This window comes from Pygocentrus nattereri, chromosome 12 (genome assembly GCF_015220715.1).
Source record: "Pygocentrus nattereri isolate fPygNat1 chromosome 12, fPygNat1.pri, whole genome shotgun sequence".
Lineage (NCBI taxonomy): Eukaryota > Metazoa > Chordata > Actinopteri > Characiformes > Serrasalmidae > Pygocentrus > Pygocentrus nattereri.
The window spans coordinates 22,177,473-22,202,455 of NC_051222.1; the positions used below are offsets into that span (position 1 = coordinate 22,177,473).

Genomic DNA, 24,983 nt, shown 5'->3' on the forward strand with positions numbered 1-24,983 from the left:
GCCTGTCTGCATCAGTCATCACAGAAAGATCTGCCACAAATTACTTTGTAAGTACCTTGAACTCAAGATAGAACCGTAAAAATAAGAAGATGCGTCCAGCGCCTGGATTTCCATGTTTTGATGACCGAGGTGAGCTATGACACATGTTGCTGGCACTGACTACGTCAAACATCACCCATTAATTTCTTTGCGTCAACGCTCACGCTTAAAGTGATAGGGGCGTTTCACAGCGCGACGTAAGGCAGGAAGGACCCAACTTCCGCATTACACGTTGAGCCAATTTCAATGGATTAGCGATGCAGCCTGTAGCTGTTTAAAAGCGCTTAAAGTACAGTTTTCAGAACACGATATAATTTGGATCGATATCATGTTAAACGTTTAATAGACGATTTGTCACCACATGCCCCCGCTCCCCCCCAAAAAACCCAGAAAAAAATAAGATATAAAATATAAAGAGATCTGTATATTTGCTCAGTTCATTTGGCAGTTTTTATGAACTCTGTTTAATATTCGAGACGAACAGATCCTTAAATCATGAGCATATTATAAACATAAATAATTTTAGGGAAAATAAAAACACCCCAGAAAGAAAACGGTCCGCTACTGTCATCGTGATGTTGGTGATGTCAGAGGGTTTAGGCGCCCGCCGAGTATGCCTGTGCAGTCGTTGCGGTCCAGGCTCTCCGCCTCGCCAATGACCGTCTCTCCATGTTGCACGTCCTTCAGTTCGGCGCGTGGCTCCTCAAACTGCCATCGCGGATTCCGGTGTGGAAGCAGCAGCAGACGGAACCGGCCGCCTGCCCTCGTGCCGCGGGATCGCGCTGCTCCTCACACGCCGCCTGCGCGGACAGCACCGACAACTTCGTGCGCGAGACGGAGATGGAGTGCCGAGTGCTGTCCATCCAGAGTCACGTAGTGAGGGGCTACGTGGGCAACAAATCAGCCTCCTTTCCCCTGCAGGTAAAGCGCGCAAGGTTGCTTTCGCGTCTGCACGTGCTGTCAAGCCCTGCACTTACATTTCTCTTCTCGAAAGGACGCGCGCGCAGACAGCCGGGCATGCACGCGCTGTGCTCTTTATTGGCCGGGTAGCGCCAGCAGAGGTGGACGCCGGCCGGTGTCCTGCCCTGTCGAAATGCCGAGCATGTTTACCGGCAGATCAGCGCGGAAAACCGTAGGGGGTGTTTTGACAACCCGATTCACTTCATCAGAAAATGTTACCAGCAGCAAAAGTGCAGTCAGGATAGTGTAAAGCAGTGTTTCTCAACTCTGGTCCTGGAGACCCGCGTGCTTGCGTTGTTTTCCCTGTTTTCCTTGTTTTGCCTGATCCGCCTAATCAGCTCAATATCAGCGCTTTACCGGGCTGAAGTGAGTGTGTTAAAGCAAGGAAGATGCTGAAATGGACAGGGCAGCGGGCCTCCGGGGCCGGGACTGAGAAGAACCGATCTAAATCACCTAATCGAACAATATGACCAGCGTTAAAACTACAGGTGCAGCAGGTTTGATGGACTAAATGACCCCATCAGAAAATGCTGCTGGCGTTGAAGTGCACAGGCAGGATTTTTATAGCATGGGCTATAAAACATATCAGAAGCTTTACCAGCGTTAAAGGAGTGATGAGGACATTGTGAGGGGCTGGGTGGGAACTTTAAGCCGAGTCTGTACCGGATTAACATTAAAACGCGGCTTCTGAACACCGAGTTTTACTATGTTAATGACGTGCGCATGCGCGGTAGCGCCGTCTGTCCGCGCACCGGTGCAGGCGAGGTGTGTGGAGGAGAAAAGAGCTAAAGGTCACGTAGCGGAGCTTCTCGCCTCCTTCCCAGATTCAGATTCGTGTCACGGCGTGTCGGTAGTGCCTCGCTGAAGTCTGTCTGAGCAGCCCGAGCGGCGCTGTCATGTGCGCGCGCTCGCCCTGCCGTTAATATCGTGTTTCTACGTCAGTCCCGTCAGGTTGGCGTGCAGAAGCTGCTCAGTACAGATGATGAGCGGCCGCAGCGCCTGCAGCCTCGGGCGGCTTCCTGACAGAAACCCCGCAGTTTTCGCCATAAAAACGGGTTGGATCGAGGAAAATTAGGCGCGTGTGTGAAACGCGCTTGTTCTGAGGAGAGCTGCAGACCGGCGGGGGTCTCTCCTCTCCTCTCCTCTCAGGGAGCCGCGCCGGTGCTGCTGTTTTGTTTTCTTTCTGACACCGGTTCGTTAAAAGGTCCTTGCTGCCTGATTAAGGGCTCAGTCTCTCGAGGTTTGGTGCTTGGGGGCGAGACAGGGGGGGAGGGGGGGGCGTGAGGCTGGCCGTTCTGTCTGTGGGTGATGGGTCTGGTGGTCCTGGTGGTTCTGACCTCGTGTGTGTGCCTGTGGGAGCTGAAAGCGAGAGCAGCGTCGCGGAGTCCAACTCGCCCCTTTAGGAAGGGGGTGCGATGACGTCACAGTCGGGAAGACGCCAGAGCCAGCAAGACGTCAGACCCGTTTCTGGAAAAATTTTCCGGGAAAAATTTCATTCAGATTTAGAAGATGCCGGTCATTTTCTGTGGACTAGAGAAATAAACAGTTACCATTTGCGTTTCACTGTAAACAGTGACGTGTTGAATGACCGCACACTAACGCGTCATCGGTCTCAACGCGTTCTGTAGTAAAGGTAACCCAGAGTATGTTCTCCGTAACTGGGTGGTGAAATATTCCAGCGCATTTTGTGTTGAACGCAACACGGAATGCGCCGCCTCCAGCTGAACACACGGACGCGTCTAGTTAGAGAGGGAATGTCTTGTTTTATAACACACGTCGCTGTTGTCCTAAGAAAACCTCGTATCTCCAAAATGCTAATCTTACAGGAGATGGGAAGAAGCTGCTTTACTTTTAATGCAAGTCAAAGGAACCAGACTCCACCCCAAAGACATTTTGGGCTGTTTCTTTTGGTTCATTCGTCAGTTTACACAACAGTGTAAAGGACCACAGGTGCTTTTAAATTATGTCGAAAACTGAAAAACGACAACAATGGAGATACAAGGTTTTCTTCGGACAGCAGCGATGTGCTTTAAGGGTTCAGCACTGTGTAGTCTGAATATTGTTTTGAATAGATGTGCAAAACCTCATTGGGCTGAAAAGGTTATTGGAGGACTCTTATTTGATGCTTTGTTTTTAGTGTAAACCTGATGAATAGACAGGAGAGTCAGGCATCATGTTCACAGAAGTGTTCACTAAAGAAAACAAACTTTCCCTAAACAGCTTCATGAGAATTTTAGAAGATACAGTATTTAAAAAGTGTAGTGCAGTTTTAGTGTGTTAAGTTTTATATCTGGGAATCTCTGTTTTCTGTTGTCAGCTATGTTATCTTTTTACCACTTCTGGACAAGTAATAAAAAAGAAAAAAAGCAAGTTTTTTGCAAATCTTCAGGGAATTGCTTCTTGTTTAGATTTTTTTTCCCTGTTTTTTTTTTTTGGAGAGGACATGACAACAGCAAGACGTTTGCAGAAAACCACAACTCGAAAAATTCAGTTCATTGTAGCTGTAGTGTACAACGCACTTGATTTGCAGCCCACAAACGGTCGTTTACCCTCATTATCGAGGCTGTTGAAGTTCTTGTTGAAAGTTATTAACTGTTATCCTGTGAGGCTGTACAAATAATGACTTCCCCAAGCTTTGCTGTGACGGACTTTTTGTGGTTAAAAAACAGATCTACTCTTCTTGGCTTTTTCACGTGTGTCTCACGTATGTTGTGTAATCCATGCGTTTATAGAGTATTTATTCCTGCAGTTCCGTCAGCAGTGAACATGCCCCGTTAAAAGGATTTGAATCTAACCAATGCCGATGGTATTTGTAGCTCACACTGATGAAATGTACAAACGCTTAATATAACACCTGTTTCTGTTCCAGGTGATGGGCTTTGAAGTGGACTCTATCAACTCAGTACAGTTCTCCAATCATACAGGTACAGTTGGAGCATACCTCCTTCCTCAGATAATGATGGACTGCCTTTTATGGCTACATGATATTGAGATAAAATGCCATGTTTGATAAAGCTGTTGGATATCATGGTGACGATATGAGAAGCGATAAATTACTGTTCATATATGTTCATCTCTGGCAGGATGTAATATGAGTGCAGGCATTTTTTTGGGATGTGTAAACAGAAATCTAACAAACCCGTCTTTACTCAAATAGAGCAAAATTACAAAAGCACCATTTACTGTTCTTCAAATAAAAACAAATTAAATAACAGCTACTAACATCGGAACTGCAAGCACATATTTTCTACACTGAAGACCTGAGAAACAGTCACTATCACCTGAACAGCGTTTTCTATAAATGCTGCAAAACAAAAAAGTGTGTGTGTGTATATATGTATGTGTATGTGTGCGTGTGTGTGTGTGTATATGTGTGTGTGTGTGTGTGTGTATATGTGTGTGTGTGTGTGTATGTATATGTGTGTGTGTGTGTGTGTGTGTGTGTGTATATGTGTGTGTGTATTGTTTCATCTTATTTATTTTTGGTTTTGTTAATAATTATTGTGGCATTGGACATTCTGGGTTGTGTTTAGTTTAAAAATAATCTTCTTGATTTTGGCCGGGACTCTGAGGGGCCGTAAGATACTGAGCTTCAGCTGGCTAGGAATAAACAGTAGAGCCTGAGCTAGCATGTGAGCTGCTTGTTTTCCCCGTTGCTGCTCGCTGTTTTGAGTTGAATTTTCATCAAAGCTGCGTTATGGCTGACATTTTAAAGTCTCTGTGTTTTGTAGTTGCTGTTTGGCCGAATGTTTAAGCCACTCATGTCCTGCGTAAGAGAGCAGGTTCAGGCCCAGCTCAGAGAAGCAGTCCTGTAATGGTTTGTGTGGTAACATAATGATGTCTCTTGGGCTCTGCATGTATGAGCTAGATCTGCACTGTCATTGCTGCTCTAGCAATATGTTTATCGTGGAAACTCTTATTGCGCTAACGATAAAAAAAAAAAAAACATCTTGCAACCCTGCTGCCTTTCTCATTGAGCTGAATCCATGTAGCTATTACCTGTTTCCATGATCTGTTCAGGCTGAACAAGTGAAAATGCCTGTGTTCACCTTGCTTGGTGAAACCTTGCCAGCAGGTTCAAAAGTTGTGTGTTGTGCAGTCACAGAACATTGATGTCACCGGTCTGTGACCCCTTTTGACATTTTGTCCTTACTGACCCACTGACTGATAAAAGTTCCCAGCTATTTATGTTTGCTACTTCAGGATCTCTGAAGTGACCTTTCTGCTGGTTATGAGTGACACTGAAGCCTCACATAAGCAGAACTCACTGACCTGGCCATTCACTCCAGGCAGTTGTGAAAAACAGTGCGGAGTCTCTTGGTCTTTGATGTAGTGTAAGATGTAGGTCTGTCCTTATCAGGCTGCAGCACGTCACCGGAGTAATCAGTTTAGCGTCTATTCAGATTCTCAAGCAATAGTAAAGCTAATAAGAGGATGGTAGAAAGGTTTAATGAGAGATGTGTTACACCAGAAGCCATAGGTTTTTTGCAAATGCAGGATTCACTTCATTAATTTAATTCATTTCATAAATTAAGTGAAGTTCAGAGTTTTTACATATGTGGTTCTAACAATGTGTGCCCTATAGATAGTTCTCGAATGACTTGTCATGCTGCCACATTGTTGACGTGTCACCAGTCAAAGTGGTCGTAACAGCGACGCCCATAGAGACTGTCCGACATTGGGGCAAAGAGGTTGAAGAGCCGAGTTAGCAAATGAGAAATCTTTGGATTGGGAGAACAGTGAGAGAGTGAAAGACATTTGCAGTCTAACTATATATTTAGAGAACTGTTGTGCTTCATCTAGACAATGAATACAGTTAACTCCAGACCATTAGCAAGGCTCACATTAGCTTAACTCAAGCCAACGATGATCAGCCCCAGAAAACATAGATCTGCAGCTATTGAGCACTTTTGCAGTCACAACAACATTTAATAATGGAGTTGATGGTACAAAAGACTTTAAAAGAATATTGCTGACCCTTCCACAGTTGGAATAATATTATTCTGTCGATTTGTATGTTTTTAGCTTCTGCAGTGTCTAAGCTGATAGAGGACAAGGTGGCAGTCATCGCAATAATGCATAATCAGGTCTCAAAGAAGACAGACTAATTTTGTACGGACCAACTCTGATTAAACTGATTGTTCCTTGACAAGTATGGCCGCAGTATGCTTTTTCCAGGTTTTGCGAATACCATTTGTAGAAAGGCTTCAAACTTGACAATGCTCTTGGCATTTGTAGTTTAAACTAACAAGGTGTCACAAAAATCCCATTCAGTCTCAGTTTTTATTTCCTTTAAAGATGCCTATATTTAAAGCGCATTGTTAAGTTTAAATGACCTGTGTATACATGGGAGAGATTAAGTTACGATAGGTTGGATGTAGTTTTTTTTTATCATGTAATCCAACTAAAGGTAACATTCAGGAAAATATGTTGCTGTTACCAACCTGACTAATTTCATTTGGCTGCAAGAACAGTCAGAATTGATAGTGAAGCATTTTAAACTGAGTTTGCAGCATTACCTGGTGACCCTAAACAAACATTGTAGTGATTTTTGGCAGCAGTCTGTAAAGCATTTGTGGGTGGAGCAAATGAGAAAATGATTCACAAAAAAATAAATCATCCAGCAGTAGGCCAGATTTTGTGAGGGGATATAAGCCTTTTGTCAACTGTAATATTCTCAAATGATCCATAATAGAGAGAAACTTGGGGACATTGTCAGGAGAGTGTAAGTGATGACTTGCTGGCTTCAGGGGGTTGCAGTCATTTGGCTAGAGAAATATGTTTTGTGTGTGTGTGTGTGTCTGTGTGTGTGTGTGTGTGTGTGGGCCCAAGCTGATGAGTATGCAGGACGCAACTGGAGGTGGTCTAAGATACACACAGTCCTATTTTGGTCAGATCTTTTGAGGACAGAGAGAAAGAAAGAGTTAGGTGAGTCATTTATGAGGTAAGGGGGTGTGTGGGGCTTGGTGATGTTCATTTACACACACACACACACACACACACACACACACACACACACACACACACACACACACACACGATGAGCAGATAGAGATATCTGATTGTAAGCGAATAGAGTATTTGATTCTCACCTCAGGGTGTTGCAGAAGTGTTTTGATTTCTAGGCCAGTCTCTCTCTCTCTCTCTCTCTCTCTCTCTCTCTCTCTCTCTCTCTCTCTCTCTTTCTCTCTTTCTCTCTTTCTCTCTTGCTCGTGCTCTCTCGCTCTCGGCCTCCCCCTCCCTCCTTGTGTTGCTCTTTTTGCCCACCTACTTGGTCACAGCTTTATCACTGAGACTGGCTTTGCTTCTGCTTCGGATGCTTCCAGCCACAAACTCGCTGCCGAACTAAATACCACTGCACTGTGTAAGCTTTGAGAGAGGGAATGTGTCCAGCACCAGCCCTTCAACCCCTCACTGCACTCTTATCCATTACAAAGGGACAACTACAACTGATCTGGGATCAGTAGTTCACCTCCCTCTGCTGTAATCCATTCATTTAGCGCTGAACTTGCTCTCAGTCTCGCTCCACTGAACCCCCTCTCTCTTTGGACTGCGATGTTGTCTTCAGCCACTTGAGCCACTTTGTCTCTCCAGTGGAGCTTAAAATGGAAGAAGGCAGATGATATAGAAAAGGAGTCCATTGCTAGGCTGATGTTGGATCTCTAGCCAGAACTATAGAATAAAGCTAAAACTCATGATTATATCTATTAAACTAATTATATTCAGTGATGTGACTAAGCAAACCATTGTGCTCCTCTGGTTTCCTCGGCATTTCAAAGTTCTGGCAGTGCGACGCAATTCTTTGTTTTGGTATGCAATGAAAAAATGTCTCATAAACGTAGCTTGTCATGAGTGGTAGATTAAACTTAGTCAATCTAAAAAAAATCTATTACAGTTTACCTTCTGAATTAGCTATTATTAGTTTACTTATTGGTAATGCATACTTCAAATTTTTCTTCTTACAGTAAAGTTGACACAATGCTTTAAATGAGCAAAACGATGGGATTGTACATTGTGGTGTGCTTTGAGATTGTACATTGTGGTGTGCGCCAGCTGCTAAGCAAAAATCAGTGCATTGTTTGTTCTGAGATTTTCTCCAGGGCGAGTTCTTTTTAAGTATGTTCGGCATGCTATTTCATTTGGAGTCGTTGTGATTAATTAATGTCGATAACTTGATTAAAAAACGAATTGGTTAAAGTTTGCCGTCTTGATGAATTGACTGAGTAATCATCATCTTCAGATCATTACAAAGCCATGTTTGGCAGTCTGAAGATATTCCATAAGGCGTAGTTATCAGCACAAAAATTGCTTTTGTGTGAATCACTAAAAAAGAGAAAACCCACACCAGCAAGACCTCATGAATGAATGTGTAATTGCAGTTTCAAATTTCATACATATGAAGTAAAATTAAGTGTTTGCTGTTACAAATTATGTCTATATGATGACTAATTGTCAAAAACATTGCTGGAGTACTTGACTACTAACATATTTGATTGCAACAGCATAAACTAATTGTTCTTTTTTCATTTGAGGGAAACTCTCAGCTTAAGACATGGTATTAAACGTATGTGTGGTGATTAGAGGTTATGCAAAAAAATATCTAAATAAATAATTAATTATTAATGTAATGGCTAGAGACAACCCAAATATGGCGATTATAGAAGCATAATAGAGCACAAGAGCAGAACCAGATACCTGAAGGGTTTGAAGCTTTTATATATATATATATATATATATATATACACAAAATTTGGAAGACACAAGTTCACTGACAATGAACCATTTCAAAATCAACCACTCTGAATGACTTTGTTTACACCTCAATGATGGAATTGTGCACAAATTAAAAAAAATGTATCAGTATAAAGTAATGTTTGCTTGACAACAAATGTTGAGGGTGCTGATCAGGTTGCTGCAGCCTATTAGCGTGTGAGTTACTATGGTAATAATGGGCTTCATGTTTTGTCATAGTAGGTGGGCCGTCCAGTTGAGGTGGGCAAAGAGAGGGTGTGTGGCAAGTTAATAGGTTCTAAGAATAGCTGGGAGTCGTGGAGGGTTTTCTGAATGGAGAGCAGTGTGCTGTAGCGGAGATGTGAAGGTGAATGACGTAGGATTGTGTGTGTGTGAGAGAGAGAGAGAGAGAGAGAGAGAGAGACTGAGCGAGTGTGTCATTCACTTTGGGTTTGCTGAGCTGACTCATTTTGTGTGTGGGTCAATGTGTGTACGTGTTGGCTCATTAGGATCCTGTAACACATGGCACTGTCTCACACTCTCTCTCTCTCTCTCCCTCTCCCCCATTCTGGCATCCTGAAATAACAACGGAATGACTGCTTCAACCAGTGACAGAGAGATGGAGAAAAATATTAAAGGGCATGAATATAAAGTTCGAGAGAGACTGTAAAATGAAAAGACAAGAGGAGGGAGAGAGAGTTAGCAAAAAGGGCAGAAACTGACTGTAGTCTGATTGAGAAATCAAGGTAGAGGTAGAGAAATGGAAACAGCAAGAGAAGAAATGGTGTCTTATGAACGTCATGGGGCTTGGGGGTTGGTGCTTTTAAAGTGGCTCTGTCATTTTATTTATTTTTTTTATTTTTTTTATTAAAACAGAAAGAAATTTTTAGTGAGTCCGGAGATCAAAGAAATACATGCTAATATGTTGTGTGTGTCCGCTGCTGCGTCACCCTGTGAAGCCTGAAGTAATAAAAGTCAGAGGCGTCGGGTCAGATTTGCTGGGAATTTTCTTCTGTGAAAGGGCTAGTCGGAATTTAAAATTAAATTTAAACTTCTTTCTTTCACTTCATGTTAGGGCTAGTAAGACAAACATATTCTAGTACTAACAAACCACTGTACTGATGTTAAAGGATTTCAACGTTATGCTTTTATATTGACACACATTAAATGAGTTCTTAATTTTAAATATTAAAATGCCAATGTCTGCTGATATGCCCATGTTAATAATGAATGGAAGCTAGGAGGGCAGGTTCGTGATATGCGAATGCAGTCAAACTAACTGGTTTCATTTGTTGATAGCCAGTAATCTTTTAGCCCTACAAACAAGGGCAACTCCTTTTACTTAATGTTTGCTAAGGACAATGAGACTCTAGTAAATCATTGCCCTAAAAACTTATGTTACATGAGTAGTTAGTGTTTTTAATGGAAGTCACTTTTTATATTGATCAACCTCATATTCTCATGTTAAATGTTCTTTGCCCACAAATGATAAATGATGCTACTAATAATAGGAAGGTCTGACAAATGGTTTGTCAGTTCAACCTAAAAAAAATGACTTGAACTAATGGTTCAGCCACTTTATTACGTACAGCTTGCTAGTAAAAGGTTGGACCCCCTTTTGCCTTCAGAGCTGCCTTAATTCTTTGTGGCAGACTTTCAACAAGGTGTTGGAAACATTCCTCAGAGATTTTGTTTATTTATTTGAGTTACTGTTGCCTTTCTATCATCTCAAACCAGTCTGCCCATTCTCCTCTGACCTCTCACATCAACAAGGCATTTTCGTCCACACAACTGCTGCTCACTGGATATTTCCTCTTTTTCAGACCATTCTCTGTAAACCCTAGAGATGGTTGTGCATGAAAATCCCAGCAGATCAGCAGTTTCTGAAATACTCAGACCAGCCCGTCTGGCCCCAACAACCATGTCACGTTCAAAGTCACTTAAATGACCTTTCTTCCCCGTTCTGATGCTCGGTCTGCACTTCAGCAAGTTGTCTACATGCCTAAATGCACTGAGTTGCACCCATGTGATTGGCTGATTAGCTATTTGTGTTAACAAGCAACTGTCTTTATTGTCTCCATAAATACTTAGAATCAAACAGTGAAAGCAAATAAATAAATCTGATGTGCAGATAGTATTTTATATCTGTTCACGCTGCAAAACAAACACTTCAACTTTCTGCCCTGTTCCACTTGGTAAGGGTATTGGGTATAGTATAGGGGCCATTTAGTGATGTGCAAACGGCATTTATGACCACGTAGGGGAAAATGTGTCTCTTTAGCTTGTAATTGCAATTCAGAAAGTTTTTTCATGATTGGACAATTGTAAGCTTAAATTGTTGTTCAATGCTTTTATGTTGTTGTTGGTCTATATATTAACAGCAAGTTGCACAAGCCTTCAAACCTTTTAAAATGAGCTCAGCACAAACAAAACAACTCCAATTCAGATATAAATGTAAAGTGTTTTTGGTGACACTTTATTTTAAGTGGTCCTTTTTAGATGAAACAAACGCTCATCTGACTCTCAGTAACATGTTAAGGTTAGAGTTAGGATTAGGGCCCGGGTTAGGTTTTGGGTAAGGTTGGGTAACGTTAGGTTTTGCATAATGGAAGTAACATATTAACAGTACATCTTAAAGTATCAACAGCATATTTCCTTTAGATGCTTCACTACACCTACTTCACTGTTTTGTTGTTGATGTGTTACTGATAATCTGTTAAGAGTTTAATCATCTACAAAGGGCCACTAAAAATGAAGTGTTGCTGCGCTTTTTATACAAACAAGTGCCCAAATATTCTAAGCCATTGTTTTTGGTGTAATGACCGATTGTAACGACAGCACACACCGTTATTGACGTTGGGCATCAGCATTTTATCATTACCGCATTCGAATAAAGTCTTATCGAGATCACAAAGTAATAGTAGTTGATGTGGCTTTAAATTTACTCAGAGAATGTCTGTCAGTCTTTTAGATAGATGAAAGCTAATAGTCTTTTACCTCAGCTAACACTTGTGAGGAAGTCATAAACTAATGCCAAACGTGATCAATTCTGTTGAAAGTTTCAGTTCATTACATTTATATGAGTAGAGTGTAAAGATGAACTTGAGCTTGATGTTTATTGGCGCTCTTATATTCAGTGTAGTGTGGCAGCACTTCTGCCACATCACACTACACAGCACTGCACACTCTGGCGCATTTGATGCTCAGCAATCTAATACTATTTTACATTGAACCGCTCTGCATCCTCATATTGAATTACTTCGTCATCCGAAATGCTAATGTAAACACTAATGAAAACTAATAAGGTCCTGTTGGAGAATAAGCTGATGAAATCCTGATAAATAGTTTGTTTTTAGCCTGTATTCCTTTAAGTTCTTGTAACTAAAATGATCAGTCTGGCTTTAAATGAGAGAGGACTGCTTTTCACGCCCTGTTAGGGCAACTAATGACCTGCATGTGGCTAGTGTTTCTGCATTAGCTGCCGCAGCCTCTCTCTTTGCACAGATGAGGTATGTCTAGTGCCAGCTCGGCCTCTTGGCCTGCTGCCATCTCCATCACTTCCAAGGCCCTGTGCGACTTTTAATCTCCCGTCTTCGAAAACCCTAAACTTTTTCTCATAAATCTTTGAAAGGCCAGACTCGGAATCATTTCACTGAGAAGCCCAGCAGGCCATTTAAACGGTGCTAAACGTCTGCAGAGATGCTCTTTGGGCCAAGTCATTTTCAGTCATTCAAATTGGATTTGGTGCAGGGAGTTTGAGGTTTTTGTTAGTTTCTCTCTGTCATAGGAGACCAGGGATAAATTACACAAGCAGGATTTTTTTAGTAAACTGGATAACTTGAGCTCGGAATGGGAGTTGTCCAGTTTATCCCTTTTCTTCCTTTTAAACTGGCTTGACTTTTGGCTAAAAAGGGAATTGCACAGGTTTTTTCCCCCCAAATTTCTACATAACTTAATCATTTTCAACTTAGTCATTTACATTTTACATTTACAGCATTTGGCAGACGCTCTTATCCAGAGCGACTTACAAGAAGAGCTTTGTCTACTAGAGAAAGTGTCTTTGTTAGTTACCAATGGGTTAGAGAAAAAGGCAGTCCTGAGCTCAGATACTGCTAGAAACAAAAGTCACCGTAGATACTCAGAGAAAAGGAACAGAGTTGAACACAGAACTCTTTGCTGTTCAATGCAATACAATACAGTAAACTACAATACACAGTGTATTCAGCAATAAAGTGAACTACAATACACAGTGCAATACAATAAAATATGACATTTAAAGTCAGTGAATCTACATGTCTTGAGTTATGTAATGTATCTTATGTAATGATGATGATTGAAAAATGCTGTAGCAGACCGTTTTGCTTTAAAACCCCGCATGTACCTCTGTGCCATGAGTAACTTTTGAAAAATGTTTCACAAGTTTTGTAAAACAATATCTTGGGCACCAGGCAGTGTGTGCGTAATCATTTCATGTAATGACTTACTGTGAGGGAGCTTTTAGAGGTATTTTATTTTTTGGGCGTTTGGTTCTTATCACCACCACTGTGAACAGCTCTGACCCAGTAAATTTCTGTAGAATGGGGCATTTCACATCAAACCACTCCATAAGACTTTCTTTTGCATCTCAACAATATACATATGCAAGTTTGATCACCCTGGTCAAATTATGTTTTGTTTGTATGTACATAATAGCTTTACACACTGCACATTTGAATAAATTACTGTTTAACTGTTGAATTTGGCATGTTGGGGCAAAATAAAACATAACTTGTTTTACAAAACGTATTTTGACTTAGAAGATCAGCAAAACATGTAATTTGATCAGGGGTGTTCAAACCTCTGCATGAAACTGTAATTTTGTAGAGGGTTTGAAAAATGAGTGCATTCCCCTTTAAGATATGTGGCTAACTGAGAAATGCAGCGCTATGGTTGACATCCATGCCCTGAGGGTTGTTTCATATGGCAGGATTTCTCAATTAGCCGGATAACTTGAGCCAGAAAATCTATACAATAGGAAAGAAGGTGAAGGAATTTTTGTTTCCACATTCTTAATTTTAGGCTTAGGTTATCTCGCAGAGAAATCTTGCTTTGTGAAATACTCCTGACATGGATATATCGTCCACTTCATTGCATGTTTTTGAAGAGCTGTTTGCAATTTGTAATGCAGTTAACTTAAATGAATATAAATGAATATAAGTAGAGGCTGTAAAGCCTTGTGAGTGAATGTTATGTACAGCCAGCCTTGTTGCTGCTGTCTCATCAGGGGCTGGATGTATATATTGCGTATATTTGCACATGCATGCTCGCTGGTTCTGTGTGAAATATAATGTCAGGTTGGCTTGTGTGGGATGGCATGTGGGGATTAGAGCTGTGCCAGTAAATGTTACAGCAGAGACATCAGAGGACGATGACGACAGAAAGGGGGTCTTATCACAAAGAATCCCCTTTGCGTGCAATCTTACACACATGCGTGCATGCACACACACGCGCACACACACACACACAAAGGCAGCGGCAACTCTTCTCTCTCGGCCCCTCAGGCTTTCTTCTGTCCTGTTACTTAGCAACAAGCACCATATCATGTGACCAGCTTGGTGATTCACCTGAATTGTGACATCACGGCCTCCCACGGCAACAGTAACCGCCTCTGACGAAGCAATGATGCTCTGTGCACTGCGCCAACGCACATGCTGTGTGTGTGCGCATTGGTGTCAGTGTCACAGTGTCCAGAGGCCTCCATCAACTTATGTTTCCTTTTTTGAAAATGCAGCTTTCGCATCACTACCCAAACAAACCCCCTCAGCAAACACTCAAAGGAGCAGTTCTCTCAATAAATGCCAGCACTGTTGATAAATCAAACAGTAAGTCATATTCAGGGATAGAAATGGGCTGGAAAGCACCAGATCATTGTTCCAGAATTTAAAGTTGGGACTGCTGGTTCAGGTGTGAAATCTAGGCAATTGTTTTAAAAGGGAAAGCCACAGTTTTTAACTCTGTTTCTAAAGCATGTGCTTTGATGATGAGCCCAAATCACTGAAAGTTTTCAGCTGTAAATGGTGGATTTTGGCACTTAACAAGTAATTTGAATGGTAATGAACTGTGATTAGTCTAAATTGGGTCACATGGTTGCAGGGGTTCAGTGCACAGAGCCTTCAACAGTGTTTCATAGCACTTGGGTGTGCCGTAGCTCATAGGTTATACAGTCATATACAGAGGTCGCCCCCGGTCAAATGGCATTATTGATTTATTATTTATTGATTTCCTGAGGCGTACATTTGAGTTCTGTTTAGGTACACAGCATGTTCAGCAGTATTTTGATTTTGTCTAGTTCTTTAATTGTTTAAATTATCCTGCTGAGTGCATGCTTATTTAAAAGTCTGAATTGGTTGCACTAAGAGCAGTGACAGTTTAAAACCTTCTGTTGCTGAGCTGAATGTGTTATAATATCCCACTTCAGAGATTAAAGTAATATTTTGACAAAATTAATAGCATTTTCTTTATACCCCAAATGTAGTCAATCATCTGACACGTTTTTTTTTCTAGCTACAAGGCTAGTGCAGATAACTATTAATGGTAATTCCTATTAACACCCAAGCTTACCTGTTAACATAGTTGGGCTGCATGATATAAACATAAAACTGTATGTTTGATAAATCTGTTTGATGTCACAATGACAATATAAGATGTGAAAGATTATTATTAAAATAGCTTTTGTATGTGTAAACAAATTTAGTTAATAGTCAGAGTGCATGCCCAAAGAATTACCTGTTTTCCTGAAACTTTGGACATGTTTAAATCATTTTTTGCCAAACTACTACTTTAAGGTAATTAGTCTTGTTGTTTTGTGATTGAATATTGCATATATGTTATATATTTGTTTTATATTACTATTGATGTTATCATTATTTTGTACCTCTAATTGCTTGCTGACTTTTACCCCGCCACTGCCTCACCTCACCCTCTGACCTTTCTGTCACCCAGGTTATGCGCACTGGAAGGGTCAGGTGCTGACAGCAGATGAGCTCCATGTACTGTATGAGGGAATCAAGCTCAACAACGTCAACCACTATGACTACGTCCTCACAGGTGTGCAAAGAGGGGGTTAGGGTCATAAGACATGGTTACCCAGCAGCATGAAGTGTGTCAGCCATGCGGCTGTGTTTTGTAGCATGTGCATGTCCTGTAACACACATGCCTATGTATGCATAGATGCATAATGTGTGGGATTTCACATGAGAAAAGCAACTCTCATTTATATTAACCAGTTTCTCTGTTAATGAAATTAATAAATGGGCCTAACATAGATTTATAGAATGTTGGAGGTTTTTTTGTAAAGGAATATTTTGGTGTATTAAATTTACCAAGTTTTCCATTTACCTGCTATAATGCAAATGTAGTTAACAAATTGTGAAAGCTTATACCCAACCAATTAGTACTGTGTAGACCGCATGCTTAACCCGCCACCCACTTGCCCTCAGTGTTTACAGTTTTTAAATGAAGTATGAGTTCTCATTTTTTTAGTACTCACCACTAGTGAGTCAGGTACCATACTACTTAGAATTAAGCAGGTGTTGTAAGTATTTGTACCGTAACAATTAAATTAATAAAATCTAGCTTATTTTAAATGAAGTCCATTAAATAGCTATGTTACATTAGGTACCTTGGATCAAGTAGCACTACAGTGGAGAAGAGCAGAAAAGCGATTCTACAGAGCCCAGCTGGTGACATCCTGTGTAAATAAAAATAATGCATGGCAATGACTTAGTAAGGCGTGGGAATGAGATGATTAAATCATGGCCACAACTTAGTAAAGCGTGGGAAAGAGATGACTAAGTCATGGCCATGACATAGTAAGCTGCAATCTCATTCCCGGTGCCTTGTTAATTCATGGCCATGATTTAATCATCTCATTCCCACGCCTTACTAAGTCGTGGCAATATTTTTATTTATACAGCATGTCACTGGCAGGGCTCCGTCCTCTTTTGTACTGCTGTAAGTAAACTACGTTTCATGGGTTTGAATCCCGATCTGTCTCTTTCAACAGCAGTCCCTGTAGCTCTGACAGAAGGAATCACATCAGGGTTAACGTGTCTGATGAGCTCACTTGTGGAGTTTTTATGTTTTGCTTGGCTGGTTGTGCTGTAGTTGAATGACCATCATGTACAGACAAAGCCTACGACTTATGCTGTACAAAAACGCTTGGTCCATGCTATGTGTAACGCAGCCCTTAGAGAGCTCTGTCTATAGAAAGTTTCAAATAAAGCTATTTCATAGAAAATAACATGCTGCACATTGAGCAGTGCTGCTGACGCCGAGCATTGAAGCTAAGCAGTTGGTGATATACATGGTAAGACACTAGTTTCTTTACAGTCTGTTTTACAAAAAAATCACTGCATTAATGTTTATACCTATAATTCCATGCAGTCACACAAAGTAAAGTTGTATAGTTGGACGTCATGGGAAATGTCGACTTTCCACATCTGTTTTGCTGACCTTTGCCTCTCCACCTGTATTGGGGAAGTGGCTCTTATTGTTGTTGTTCTGGAGGGAATCTGCCTAGGCGGAACATTTGAAGTAACCGACAGCTTTGTGTCACGGAGTCAGTAATACCTCTCTGTGAGAGCAGAGCCTCCTCCAATGCGTTTGTTCATTAGTGCAGCAGCTACACTCGACTTAAGTCACACGGTATCTGCGGATATTGCAATGTTGGTATCAGTGATTCCTTATGATTGTGAGTAAATGAGCACGGTATCGAACCAAAACCCGACACCATTAACGGCACTGATGCGTCCCTAGTATCCTCATGTCATTATAATCTTGTGTGAATTGGCATGACATTTCTGTGGAAAAGGAGTTTCCTAAGTATGGAAGCACTCAAAGAAGCCTTTATTTGTGTTATCTGCAAATATCAAGCCAATATGTGTTGCCCTACCTCAGAATATTAAAATGTAAAAATCACAAAGTCTTCTTTTATGCAGTGACTTGTTAACTGCTGGCTGTAAAAATGGTAACGGCACAGTGCACTTACTTAGGACAGCCAGGTACATGGTTAGGGTAAGTTAAATAATGGCTACATAAATGTTATGACATGTTCTCTACTGTTTATGGAGTAAAGGCAGTGTGTAAATCGAATAGCCACTCCAATCTCTGTCATGTATACCAAAATTTCTTATCCTGTCATAAATGTTACAGGCATTCTCTGGTGAACTAGCATTACCTCACCTATCCATGGAAAACTAATTCTGTCTGGATAGTACATATGACACACTATTATGTGTAAAAATGGTTAAAATATGTCATACAGGTCGAAATAAATAGTGCTTGGAATCAGCATCAGAAAACACATATACAAGACTGTTTGTTTGAGATTACTTAACAGCTCACCACAGTTTCGATGAATATATGAGGATTTAGACATCTAGTTCACACAGTGCTCATTAGAGGAGTACAAGCTTTCATTACTTGGTAGCTACATTAGCAGCATAGCTCCAGTGCAAAACTAAAGAAGCAAACTTGTCTTTGTTGATCTTTGCAATTGTGGTAAGGGGGAAATCATGTAAATTCTCACTGGACTTTCCCTTTAACACGTTGCCCAAAGTGTTGTACCATGCGACTGGTGCTGAAAGAATAAACACATCATCTCATATTCTCACTATACCTTCAGCACTGTATCAAGGGGATCATAGAGGACACGTGGTTGTTTAGGCGAAGGTGGCACACACATGCGCACACACACTCTTGCTCACTCAGTCAGGGGAGACAGTGCCCCAGACGTTCCGGACCATTGCTGGTTTGAATGTGCGTGCACGTGTATGCTCCTGTGTGTATTGCGTTCTAATGAATGAGCTCTCCTCCTTATCACCTTGAGATGACAAAAAAGAGAGGGAAGAAGAAAGGAACAAGGGAGCAAAAAGAGGAAGGAAGGGAAATGTGTATAGGGAGCACCATTTGTGCCCTTATTCTCTGTAGTAATACACAGGAGAAAGCACCATTTGTGCCTGTGAGAATTTATGTAAAAGCCAAGGACGCACATTTCTGTCCTAAGAACACACGGCCACATTTTTGTGTCTAACAGTGTGCAGTGAGTAGTCAGGTTGAGCGATATGACTTGTTGCCAATCTTATTGCACTTATTTCTTATTAAAAATCAAGATGATCTTTTATCTTACTCACCCCTCTTTTTCACCTCTTGCTTTGAAAGATGTTGGATGTAAATGCAAAGTGACCAGCTCACCCTAGAGAATTTTCTGACTGTCACACCTGCTCAAGGAAATGGTGACTTCCAGATGTGCTTTATATGTTAAAAATGGTAGATGAGACATGCTACAGTTCAGTTGTAGATGTCTGTGAAAACTATAAACTTTTTTTATTTTCATAATTTTGCAACTCATGCAAAACACAGGAACACTTGAAAATGCTCAGAATATTTCTCCATGTATTTTAGCAAGCTGCTTAGTAAGTTTGCTTGTTGCTCCCACACAAACAAATGCACATGGCTTCCAGTGATGTTGCCAAACAACTCTATCTTTGACTCGTCTGTCCATAGCATATTGTTCCACAAGTCCTGGTCCAAGATATTTCTTAGCAAACTTTAGTCTTGCCCCAGTGTCCCTTGTATAAGGCACAGGCTTCTTCCTGGTGCATTTCTTATGTAGGTCAAATTTGTGCAGTCTTTTTCTAGTGGTAGATGCATGCACTCCAGCAACACTGCTGTGTCTGATCCACTCGTACTGGGACAGCACAGACTAAAACGCCACCACTGTGTCAGTGTTACAGCAGTACTGAGAGTTATGCACCACCCGAAAAATAGTTGCTTTGCCGTGGTTCTGTGGGGGTCCAGACCATTGAAGAACAGAGTGAAGGGGGGCTGACAAAGTATGCACAGAAACAGAAGGACTACACTGTTTAATTATTGAGCTACAAAGTGCACATATATGGTAAATGGACACAGAAGGTTCACAAAATTTGAACCCTGATGATGCCAGAGGTTAATAACATACCTATCAGCCAATCACCAGTCTATATTTTGGAGAAAGCCTGCTTATTGGTTCATTGACACTAAAAGAGACTGACTACCTGGGTATTAAAATTTCCTGTTGAATGTCAAAAGTTCCCAATATTTAGTGGAATGAAGTATCAAATTTTGATGCCCAGTGTTAATCTTGTTGCATATCGTCAAAATGTCTTCAAGCGTCATGATATTAAGGTGATGGCTAATGTGCAGTACTGCAATAGAGAAATGCACTACTGACCCCACTTCCTATTGGCAAAATTTGTAGTCTGGCAGCTTTCTCCACCACACATCAGGACTCTGCAGACTTGAAGTGTGGATAGAAACCTGGCAGACGGGAACGTGAGCAAAGAGCAGAGTGACCTTGGCAAACAGTAGTGGTCTCCAAGGAAATACCACTGTGGTGTGTATGTGTGAGGCTGTTTTTCTTACATGCTGCCCTGCAATTCTCACTCTGAACAGTGTGTATATGTGTGTGAAATATATAGCATCACTGGGAATTCACTTTGGAAGGTTTATGAGGTAGAGACTTGGGTCTTTGCCATTTCAATTTCAGAGTTATTCCAGAAACAGTTGGGCTTCTTTTTCAGGCAATGATTAGTTCCACTTCTATTTTTGATTTTGATCCACTCAAAGCCCTGTGTGCGAGATGTGCTTTGCCACTCACACACACACACACACAGAAGGGAAGTCTGAAGTCAGCATTACTATAAAAACCTCTTGTTCTGCCTAAGCTGTTATCTCCCACCTAGACCAGTGCTGCACAGTCAGCATCTCACGAAGCCAGCACACTGCAGGAATTCCAAGGAAAGAGAGTGTGTGTGTGTGTGTGTGTGTGTGTGTGTGTGTGTGTGTGTGTGTCAAAGTGTGAATGTTCGCAAGCTTTTTGTTTGACTTGTCAATCAAAGGTCCTCAACCCAGTTGTCAATGCGAGGAGCTTCACAACTTTAGTGACAACATGCTAACACAGTGTCCACCCTGGTTGTCAGATGGCTTTATGAGGGGGTTTCCACTGCTTTTTTCAAAATGTTTGCGTAATTGAGTTAACACATACATGTTGCCATTTTATTTACTGTCCAGAGCAACCAGTTAACATACCTGTTTTCTGGGTTTTATATATACTATTGAAAATGACAAAATAATTTTGCTTTGGGTGCTGTTGCCTATTGTACTTCTCAGCTATTAATCTATTTTAAATAATGAGTTTATGGCCCAAACCTTCTCAAAACAATCATAGCACAATTTCTTTATAACCATTTCCTGTGATAACATTCTGTGAGGGAACTTTTACAGGCATTGAAACTCTTCTGTCTGGTTCTTGTCACCACCACTCTGAACAATTCTGTCTAATTAACGTCTCTCAAGAACAGGGGTGTCCAGTGTTATCTGCAAAGTGCCGGTGTGGTTGCAGGTTGGCTGCACACGTGATTAGTTGTTTACAGATTGAGACTGATTAAATGAGTGAAATCAGATGTGCTCTTCTTATGTGGTACGAAAGCCCTTTGTTGATAAGATTGGACATCCTTGCTCTAGAACATTTTGCATCAAAACACACTGAGTGGCTTTTCCCTGTCATTGTTTCCAGCCTGTATGCAGGAAAAACCACCCAAAAGTCAAAACCGCTCAAAAGTCAGCACTACAGGTACTACAATAATGCTAGAGCACAGCGTTTACAACCAACATGATATCCATTGTCTTATAAACTGTACACACTTGTGCACTAACAGATGGCACAAGAAAAAGAGAGCATATTACCCTACAAAGTGAGAATAAAAACTAACTATTCTTTGCCAGATTTATTACTTCATCCTGTAGTATAGAGTTGGATAGACGTACTGGAACATTTGGCCGGAGCAGTACGTCACCCGGGTATCTGTGGCATATTGGAGAAATTCGTATTGGTTACATACTGTATACTACTTGCTACTCTAAATCAGAATCCCCACAGTGTGTAGCACAGCCCAAGTCTGTAGAACATTAGTCACCACAGCGGGCAGTTAGAAAAATTATGCACACACAGAATCCACAGTTTTGGAATGTTGCACTTCTATCATTTCATTAGCTGGTTATCAAGTGAAAATGGACCTGACCTCTGAAACCCAGTACGGTTTGGTTTGCCAGTTTTCTGTCATCACTGTTGTTGATTTTTCTTAACTTGCTTCCTGAAAATACAAGTGCATTGTGTACCTTGCTTGTTGTGTCTGTGCCCTTTACCACTAACGCTGTAGAGAAGATTGCATTTAATGAGGCTAGCTTTAACTCACTCTATGCTGATATGAAATTGAAACTTGCAATAGTCATAGCAACACATCACATTTTTCTCCAGAATTCAGGAACAAAATACATTTTCCCAGAATTCAAGAACTGCAAAGTATCTCCCAATCTGGCAACATCAATGCTGACGTCTGCGCTAGCTGTCAGCAGCTAGAAATTTGTTAGCATTTTAAAACTCCCAAATTTTCTGTTACTGCAACATTTAAAAGCAATGGAAGATCCGAATTTCTGCACGTCTGCTGCTAACATGCAAACGCAGCATAAGAGATGCCTCCTAGCTTCATTATCTATGCATTTTAAAGTCATAGCTTCAAACATTACAAATCCAGAATAATTATTATTATTTTGCTGTACATTCTATTTACATTATCATTTAAATGTAGTAGTTAAGATTCACTGAATTCATCATTCAGGTTGATACAGTACGGTGTTGTGTCTGCACTATACATTTTTAATACAGTTAAAATAAGTACCTGAAAATGTGTATGGCATAAAGAGACTTTATTGAACGATGCAATTGAATACTTATAATTACACAATTTAAGACATTATAGATTTAATACATAATCTCTTTACTTAATTATGTACTTGCTGAAAAACAAGGGGCAAAATACCATCAATGTTTTCTTTCTTTAAACAAAAACTATATGCACAACAATAACTTTTAATCAGATGAAAATGATAAAGTATCTCTTCTACTTACAAACACCAATGTATCTCTGCTTCTGTCATAGAAGTATGTGCGAGAAATTAATCAAATGATACATTTGTTATTCCTTGCCATAACTGCAACTTCTAAAGGTTAAAGTATTAAGACACTATAGGCTATGCTGTCTCTTGAATATCTTCACAGTATAAAGGTCAGTGCAAGCAAGCCAGCCTTTTATCTGTGACTCTTCACAATACAGCACAGGCCTCAAATGCCTTATTGCTTCTATAAAATGGTTTTGGTAGAAGCCAGTAGTGTATACAGATGCTGGCACAAAGTCATCGTGACCCGTTCGCACAGGGATTAAAACTATCCATTACATTATAGCTGTTTGGTGAAGTACTCCTTCAGCGTTTCTGAATTGAGACTGGGCCAATGCTGTCCCGCTCTTATCTTCTCACAAATCTCAAAGTGGATGGAGGCTGCATATTTTGTGTTTAAATACTACAAGCCTCTGTTATAGCTGTATTTCCTGTGGAGAGGGAGCCGCTGTAAAGGCTTTAGGAAACGACTTTGTTTTATGAAATGAAATGATTGGATCATTAATACTCACTCTTTGTAGAGTGCTTCATGGGTGGGTTTGAAAGGGTCAGGCCTCATAATGATAAAGTCAATAAACTTTGTTTTCCATAGAAAATAAGATGATTAGTGCTCTGGCGATGAGATTTGCTGATGCAGGCTGTAACTCTTCACACAGGTTACACCAGAGACACGTCTTTCCTTGAGATGGTGGTGGACATTGTACAAGAGCTGAAGAGGGCAAATCCTAATCTTGTGTACGGTCAGTATTATGGCTTTGTAATGGCCATTTTTTTGCTATTTTAATATTTAGAGTTAATTGTAAACAGTACTTGAAAACTCCAACATGAAAGTATTTTATACTCCTGATCTGTATCTGATCATTTGGCTGATTTGATCTTTCTGTGATATATATTTGTGTATTAGGCATATATGGTTTAATATACAATCAGATGAGCTACAAAATGATCACTCACACAAACATGCACTCTACAAATTTATCTTTTAGTTTGAAATATTTCTCTGTTTACATATTACTGTTTTGCTTAAGGTGAAACACTCAGCTTTCTGTGCCTTGATATTCTCGGCACTTTGCATGTTGTCAAAAGACTGAAATACAAATGACACGATAATATATTTAGGTCTGCAACGAGCCATTCTAAATTAATATGCCTATTATGGCTTTTTATTGAGAAAAAAGTGTGCAATTTGTCAATAGTTGACATGAATATTTAACTTTATATGCAATTCCAGTTGTTTTATTAAAGCATCACTTCACTTTTCGCACAATGCTTTCTCAAACATGAAGACCTCCTTCTCCTCTATCAAGGGTCCTGAAGCAGATCTTCTGCATTGCTTAAAGAAAGTGTTATTTTAATCAACTTGAAACAATAAAAGAGCAAATCATTATGACGCAGCAAAACAGCACTAGGCATGCACATGGAGTTATTTTTTAACCTCTCCTCTCAGAAACACAGAGTACAGAGTCTACTATGGAGAACATCTTCCAAAAGCTCAAGTTTCAATTATCTAAAACACCTTTTTGTGGACAGGAGAACAAGGTTTAGAAGAAAAAATACATTTTCAAAACTAACCCTGATAATGTAGTAGTTTAGCCATAAAGTTTGAAAAAAAAGGAACTCTACAACGCTTTTCTATTAACAAAGCGGAAGTAAACTGAGACAGCCGCAAAGCAGACACTGACATGCTACTTTGAGTTTTGACTGATTTTAATATTGTAGTTAGTCACTGTGATGAGCTTTTGCATTAGTTGACAAGCCAACTAATCAATAACAAGATTTATTGCTCTTTTTTAATCAGCATTATTGATTTGAACATTTTGTTGTTGTCGCCTTACATTAATTATATTTGTTGTTTTTATTACAGACCACGCATGCCAAATTACTTTTTTTTTTTGTTTTTTTTTAAAGTAAAACAGTACTAAGATGCTTGAATAGCCGTCTCTGTTCATGTACGGAACTGAGTGTACCATTATGGCATTCACTCAGAGATCTAATTACAGTTCCAGTAAAGTTTAACTGAATCTGTTTTTGCTTCGGAAGCAACCTGGAATAACCCTGTTTCTCCTCACAGTGTGTGACCCTGTGCTGGGCGATCATGGTTCAATGGTAAGACTTTCACACACATTTACTCTTTCATGCAGCCTCTTCACTTTTCTCTTGCCACAGTTCCTGCCCCCGCCCCCCTCCCTCCTCTGGCATTCCTCCTCTGGCATTCCTCC

At 40.5% G+C, this 24,983-nt stretch overlaps 1 protein-coding gene across 2 annotated transcripts in view; it reads left to right on the forward strand.

The window, feature by feature from the left end:
* The first annotated feature begins 639 nt into the window (after nt 1–639).
* pdxkb (pyridoxal (pyridoxine, vitamin B6) kinase b) overlaps nt 640–24,983 on the forward strand; it is a 32,905-nt gene continuing 8,561 nt past the window's right edge. The window contains exons 1-5 of one of the 2 annotated variants that reach the window (XM_017699029.2): nt 640–960; nt 3,869–3,923; nt 15,712–15,816; nt 23,421–23,504; nt 24,836–24,870. In XM_017699029.2, the coding sequence (XP_017554518.1) occupies nt 709–960; nt 3,869–3,923; nt 15,712–15,816; nt 23,421–23,504; nt 24,836–24,870 (531 nt within the window). In that variant the 5' untranslated portion in view covers nt 640–708. Of the gene's footprint in view, nt 961–3,868; nt 3,924–6,703; nt 6,928–15,711; nt 15,817–23,420; nt 23,505–24,835; nt 24,871–24,983 lie in introns of those variants that run through there. The other variant, XM_017699030.1, reaches the window with a different exon arrangement.